The 7443-nt window shown below is 50.5% G+C and overlaps 1 protein-coding gene across 1 annotated transcript; it reads left to right on the plus strand.

Annotated features, from left to right (window-relative positions):
• Positions 1 to 351: 351 nt before the first annotated feature.
• On the plus strand, positions 352 to 1808 carry SAPIO_CDS10596 (Uncharacterized protein; the record flags this gene model as incomplete). The annotated part of the gene is made up of 4 exons (XM_016784161.1): positions 352 to 703; positions 780 to 1318; positions 1379 to 1606; positions 1704 to 1808. 4 exons carry the CDS (start codon positions 352 to 354, stop codon positions 1806 to 1808), a joined length of 1224 nt encoding a protein of 407 aa, XP_016638401.1.
• Between the last annotated feature and the right edge of the window lie 5635 nt (positions 1809 to 7443).

Here is a 7443-nt window from a genome sequence, read left to right on the forward strand (position 1 = left end):
GAATCATCGATTGATTGAAGTCTTTTTCGTGGAGTTTCTTAGCTTGTGTTGCAAGTTGTCGGAAATCGGCATTAAGACGTCATGTGGGTTAATTTTTTTCATTCGTTCTCAGTCGAGCTTCTAAACTTCTCCATGTTAACGTAGCCCCATCAGGAACAAACTCCGTACTACCGCCGCCGAAATCTCGCGAGGCGCTTAGCAATGGGAAATACAGTTCAACCATCTACGCATGTATTTCTGAGACCCCATTAATTGTCTACTTATTGAACGTAAGGCCCGGCCTCCCGGATTCTCATGACGTCAGCCTCACCTGGTCCCGCCGAGGGTGCGGGTAGGGCTGAGACAGACACGATGCCTCTGAAGAGGCATTTCAGTGACCGTTTCTACGAAGAAGGGAAGAAAGTTCACGGGCCTATCAAAGCTCTGAACCCGACGACTGCGTACTTTCCCATCGAGCATGTACGACCACCTCCCGAGGAAGTTGCAGCACGCCTGCCGGCTGCCTGGTATGTCTGGAGGAGTCGAGACAACAGAAAAGGGAGGCATGCGGCGGTTGTGCATAAGGAAAACTTGGAGACGGGGAAAATCCAGACGGTGCCGGTGACGAATACGTGGAAGGGGGCTTTGAGGGGCATTTGGAAGATGGTGGTGAGATACCCGGTCTGGGATGTCTCGTACGATGTTGCCGTTGTATTCACCTTAGGTACGGTGCTATTTGGGGGTGGAGATCATCCATCAACCCATGGGAATGTTTACGACGTCACTAATTTCTGGCTTAGGATCTGTCATTTGGTGCTTCAATGGCTCCTTCGTGTGGCTGCCGCTGGTGGCGCCGTCTTCAGAATTCAAGAACGAAGTTCGATGGGGAGGCGGCCTGACGGGATTTATCGGAGCAACCGTCTTCGAGCTAGGGTCTGTCCTGCTCATGCTCGAGGCTGTAAACGAGAATCGTACAGATTGCTTTGGATGGGCACTTGAACGTTCAATATCGAACCAACACCTGCGCCTGTCGACAGCGCCGGGGCACGCCTGTCGCCACCATCACTTCTCAAGGCGTTCCTTTTTGAAGGCTCCTTCGATCGCCTCTGATGGAAAGACGACAGACGATGACGGAGATTCGACTTCGGAGAGGCTGTGGAACTGGTGGCCGACCTGGGAAGAGCTGAGGACGCATTACTTTAGGGAGATTGGCTTCCTGGCGTGCTTCTTTCAGTTTTGGGGCGCGACTATCTTCTGGATAGCGGGGATCTGCGGACTACCTCCAATCTCTGACCAGCTTACTGGGAGGTTGCTCGATGGCGTTTATTGGGTCCCCCAGGTGAGTCTTAAAATCGCAGTCACTTCCCTGGCGGACTTACGTTTCTAACTTGAGAACAAGGTCATTGGCGGTAGTGGCTTCATAATATCTAGCTGGCTTTTCATGCTGGAGGTCCAGACAAAGTGGTATCTCCCGAACCTCTCTTCTCTCGGCTGGCATATGGGCGTATGGAACCTCGTTGGGGCTCTGGGTTTCACTCTCTGTGGCGCGCTTGGGTTTGCCGCCGAAAAGCCTGCCTTCGCGTACGCATCTACACTATCAACATTTATCGGCTCGTGGGCTTTCTTGGTATGCTCCTTTGCCCCCCGAACGTTTTTCTCCCTTTCCGTCTTACATGACTCTGATATATCTCTATTTGCTAACAAGTACTGGTCGTGTCTCACAGATCGGAAGCCTTGTACAGTGGTATGAGAGCTTGAGCAAGTATCCAATATCGACGGCTGAGAACGTCCCCAAGATGATGAATGGAGTGTCTTCTCCGCCAGCATGATGCCTCCTACAAGATCCATCTCCCATCTCGCCATTCAGATTCTCGATGAAGGAGTGTAATCGGGAGGCCCGCTTCCATCACGGCGCATGCTATCGATCTACATTGTTTACGGAATCGTGAAGGGACTTTGAAGCGAAAGGAGTTGATCTCCCCGAAAGAACCGCCCATAACATCAACAACGTTGAGTTATGGGTTCATAAAACGGCAATAGCACGGGGCACCCAAACGCCTCACTGGATGTTTGCGAATGCCAGCCGAGTCGAAGGCCGTCGAGCCAAAGGATTCTTGGGCACACACGTACGAGGATGCCTGTTCGAGGACACAATTTCTTGTGGCTAACTTCCTGGTAGAAAGGGAGCCTCTGCTGGGGCGGTCTATGGGCTTTGGTCTCAACCCGATTTGGGGAGCATATACCCCCAAATGTGAACATAGCGCAGCGATAGAATGATAGAAATGCATTATAGATGAGAGCATCCACCTCCTAGATGTGCCATGTTGAAGAACCGAACCATAGTAGACATGAACGCGGCTCTTCTGCCGTCTTAATATGGGTGGGCTAATTACGGACAATATATTACTTGCACTAGGCCGTGCTATGGACTCGGTCATCTCTGCCGGAAAGTTCTCTTCACACACGCAAGCCCGACGATCAATAATATGGTGGAAGGTAAAGAGAAAAACCGGTGGGCTGGGAGTATTTAAGCCGTACGTTATAGTGCCTGATTTTGAAAGTGCCGTGGACGGGACACGGAATATTCTCTTCTAACATTCTATTCTCGAGATCTTGGGGACGGCATAGCCCATTCTTTCTTACAACTAATATGGAAGCTCCAATACAGCCGGAGGTTAATAAAAGCACATGGCAGGTTTTCAAGACCTCGGAATGCGGAGGTAGAGCATCGATAACATTTACATCTTCCCCGATGCACTTTCGTTTCCGGAGCATGTGGAAAGCGAACATCTAGATTAGTTGAAAGGGTGGACAAGGGATGAAACATTCACAATCGATGTACGTGCAGAAGGAAATTATTTCACATCTTCCCCTCCCTCATATGCGATATGGTCGGTCTATCACTATCACATTGATGGTTACGAGGAAAGCCACGCGAAAAGCGAGATAACTCATTGATGGATGACACCACTTCGTCTCGGGGGTCCGTTCAACTCGCGTCCCAACCTAATCCTACAATCTGCGGTTCGGACAGGGTGCGAAAATAGGAGCAGCCAACACAGACGACGCGTCCCGCGGTGGGATTCGGCGCCTTTGTTGGGCGTTGTCCTGTGCTGTTTCTCGTTCCCCACGTGCAGGCTTCCCCCACTCCGCCACCACGAGGAGGAAGGCAAACAAAGAACATTGAGCCGAAGTGGAAAGGAGCCTTCGGGGATATTAGCGCGAGAAGGTGAGACCGCCACGAACCGGGCAACGCTTGGATGATGGGTGAGAGACTGGTGACTGGCGACTGGTGACTGACAGGGGAGACCTTGGCCTGGCCCTCTGGGGACCGGCTGAGAATGGTAGCGTAGAGATGAGGCGGCCAGCGCCCATTTCAGCCAGGGCCTGGCCAGCCCCGGCCCAGTGGTCATTTCACATTGAGGACACTGGGTACTCAGTATTGTAGCGTATACGCTACACCCTACAGCGTCCTTCCTGGCTCAGTCCAGGCTTCATGATTGGGGTAAACCAGTGGGTGTGGCAACAACCCTCAATCTGCTCTTGGTGGTGGGTGGAGACCAACGAGGACGGGCCGCACGGTACCGGGGAAGGTTTGGGATTTAGTGGTCCGCCCGTCATGCCCTAAGAGCCAGTCATTCGAGAGAGTCAACCGACGAAGGATCGAATGACTTAGTTTTTGGTGCCAACGGCAAGGAATTGGTTGGCAGCTGTCTCACCTGTTCTCACTAGTTCGTAGTTCGGTCAAGGGCTGGGCTTGTGCAGTTAAGATGATGCGGCGTGCCGGTTCTTTTTCACATCAATCTATCTGCTTCCCCGCCAATTGAATCACCGGCGACAAGCTCATCTCAAATCCCATTATGTTCCAAGCCACGGGCTGCCCCCGTCGCAGGCTGTATGGAGAATTGATTTGGGGGGGGGCCTGGTCGGGGGGCCAATGTGTGCACGGAAGTGATCAGCGCCGCCACAATATCGCGAGGAACGAACGGGCCATATGATTCCTTCGTAATACCAGGCTCGTCGAAATTACCTCGCCCTCACGGAGGAAGAAAAAATAGGGGTAGCTCAGACCCAAATCAAAAATTTGGTGGTCCTCATCCTGCTCGCCGGACACCGGCATCCAGACCCGACATGTCTTCCATACCCTATCGGGTAACCAATCCCACCCCCCTGCTTGGCGTTGAGGGATCTGGGAGACTGGGACAAATCCCGATTTGCTTGTTCAAGTTCGTTTTATCCCTCATTCGCTGCGGCAAAGTGTTGGAAACATTTCCCCAAAGTCTGGAGAGTGGGAGTGGTGCGAAGCATGGGTGCAGAACCCATGTTGTGAAATAGGGGGAAAGACGGTTTATTTTGAACCTCGTGTGATGATGCTTCGAAGGACAGGACTTGGACAACCCTGTCATTAACCAAGCCGGAATAATGCCTACAGTCGTACCGGGTACACTACACTACAAAGTACTTCGTCAGACATTCGCCTGAGTATGGACAAAGAACGCAGAGATACCTGTGTAGGCGGGGAGTGGTCGTGAAGCAAGTTGAGGAACAAGGAATCCATTCAATCCCATCGCCGTGGTCCTTTGATCACGAAACGACACTAACTCCTAGCGATGACATGGGCCTGCCCATTCGAGTGGTCCTGTCAAGGCCTGGTGTAGATCTCGTTATCGTTTTGGCAGGATGCCCCGAGTTCCAACTTATCCCGCCAGCTGGGGATGTCCGTGCCTCCTTTGAGGATCAGCATCCTCGGAAATGACATGAGGGATAGTGCGCTCATAGTGTGGTAGTGTGGTAGTATGGATTAATACGAAGGATTAACTGCGAACGTATGAAGTACTGCGTACTTCAGAGGAAGATGTGGGCATCGAAGCAAGAGTTCAACCTGCTGCAAAGTTGAGGGTTGGTTCTGAGCTATTGATGCACTTACTATATTTTCACTGCCAGCGCGCCGCAACTAGCTATGCGCACTAAGTGGGCAGAGCATCAATTGATCTGAATAGAAGGAGGCGAAAGAGGGGAATTATGCATGTCTAAGTGCAAGTCGCGTAATGGAGCGCTGTCGAACAATCACTGTGAGGCTGGGCGAAGGGACTCGGGTCTTTTCTCTTGAGAAAACGGTTTTTGTCCTCATGATTTCTGAAAGTGGGTGGGAGAAATTGCTCGCCCCCAAATGGGGAAAAACTGTCCCTATTTTGGTCTCGCGTGTTTCCCACTCTAATACGCTAAGCCTACTGACACAAGGGGACGACGTGAGGCACGAAGTAACATGGACGAGGGAAGCGACAAAATAAACTAGTGCAGCCTAGTGCACCAAGTGCTTCGCCAGAATACTACAGTAACCTCTCTCACCAGCCTGGAGAATAGTGCGCCGAGAGGCAACCTGAGGAAAACGCAGGAGGTCTGCAGTAGAGCAGCAAGGTGCGCCTTGCTAGTGTATTGTTTGCTTGTCTCCGGCAGTGCGAATTGCATATACAAGGAGTAGAATCATACGTGATGCTTCACCGAGGGACCGGAGGGTTGAAAGTGAGCCTCCATCCTTGTCTAGCGTCGCGTAACTACGAGTGCATTTCCCGAGATTTTGGTTGCAGACCCAGTCGTTTCATGGTCATGGCGCTCATAGGATATGGGATTTCATCCCTCATCTACACAGTACAAGTACTTCAAGTCTGAGTATGTAATTTGTCAGAGAGATCAATGGAAGATAAGACTCACTGCCAGGAACGGATCCTTTGTACGAAGTGGTAGGATAATAGGATAATAGATTTGTCCCAAAACCTGCCCCCGACCTGGAAATGAACGAGTAAGACTCTACCTTTGTGTACTCTACTTGTTATGAAGTAAGAAGTAAAGGGCGGGTTGGAAGAAGCTTTGAATCTCCGGCTCTGGAAGACGCCACATACGGACGCAGCAAGCTAATGGCGCGGGGTGTCGTCATGAGGTAGTTTAGTGTAGAGCACACGAGTGTAGTGTATTCAAGGAGAAGCGAGAGTGATCAATTGATCTCATATGAAGCAAGTTACTTGGGAAAGGAGCTCCGCAGAGAATTTACTTCTTAGGAAGTACTTCGCAGATTCGAGCTCGGGTTCGCATGGGACGGGAGTCGGCGCAACATCCGGCGCGATTTGGGGGCAAGTTGTGCAAAGATCTATGAAAAAAGATGGCAAAGAATTAATCCTTGGCTCTAACCGACTGGTTGTCTGTTAGAACGACTTGTACAGAATCTGCATTTCTCTGGTGGAGGTTAAGGAGATCGACTCGTGGTGGTCAATATTGTTTCCCGAATCAAAACCAAATCAGTCTACTTGTACGAAATAAAAGTCGAGACAGTTTCGGCCGGCTAGAAAGTTCGATTGCCATTTACCGGCAGGCTGGTTGACTTTAAACTTTGTAGCACTCGACGAACGACACGGGCACTCACAATGTCTTGTCTCGACTGAGAGATCTTGACTAGGCCAACCTTTCCGTGGTGTCCTGAGGCTTCACAATGATAACCTCGCATCTGTACCTGTGTAATCCACGATCAGTTGGGGGCCCAACTCAATTAATGTTGTTTCCGAAGACGCAACAACGACCCATTCTTGCGCTGGGGGTCTTTCACAAAGCTCTCAGTCTGCGCTGCAAAACATACGAGATATGAAAGTACTACCATGGTGTACATTGCAGGTGCATTTTCAAATGCCTGGAGACGCATTAATATATATGTACATATACCTGTTTGAGTGGGTTTCGATACTTCGGAATAATAGTAAGACCACCGGAATTTGACGAATGGCCTGTAGATCCCTTTCATCATGGTGTATAAACTACGGGAAGGGTACCACTTAGTGACTGGGCTCCATTGATTTCTGGGTCCCCTGCCTTCCTGCGACCCTTCCATTTCCCACTTCACTGTCACAGGCCGAAATTGGGCTAGCGGCAAGCGATGGATGTCCGAGTGGGCAGGCCCGAAGCAGAGGTCCCCAATAACAAGAATTGGTCAAGCACTCAGCCAACAGAGGCAGGGGCAGTAAATCCCGTGGGATAGTCGCATCGTCAGTGATGCGGTGTATCGGACGGAACATACTTCGTCGAATATGGGGTAGTAGTATTTTCCAGCTTTGATTAACAGCTGCACCTCTGCACTAAAGTATTTCGTACCTCGAATGTGATATACTTGTGTATGTATTTTTCCAACGCTCCTCCTCCGTCACTACTTCGTCCGAGACAGACTTGTCATTTTAAATGTTGCCAAGAGCAGTGCATGCGAAAATGTCCACTACTTCGTACTTTGGACGTGGGCGGATTGTTCTTGCTGCAACTACTCTTTCCTCGAAGTAATACAACCAACTAGCTAATGCATATGAAAGTGTGTACATACTTTGTGGTCTCGATGTACACAATCTGCCGTCTCGATCCAGATTACCGTGTTGAAGCTTCCCAAGTGAGAATCGGAGTGCTGCTGAATGGTACAACAGCACATGCCAT

Source organism: Scedosporium apiospermum, assembly GCF_000732125.1.
Source record: "Scedosporium apiospermum strain IHEM 14462 chromosome Unknown SEQ_SAPIO_0176, whole genome shotgun sequence".
Classification (NCBI taxonomy): Eukaryota; Fungi; Ascomycota; class Sordariomycetes; order Microascales; family Microascaceae; genus Scedosporium; species Scedosporium apiospermum.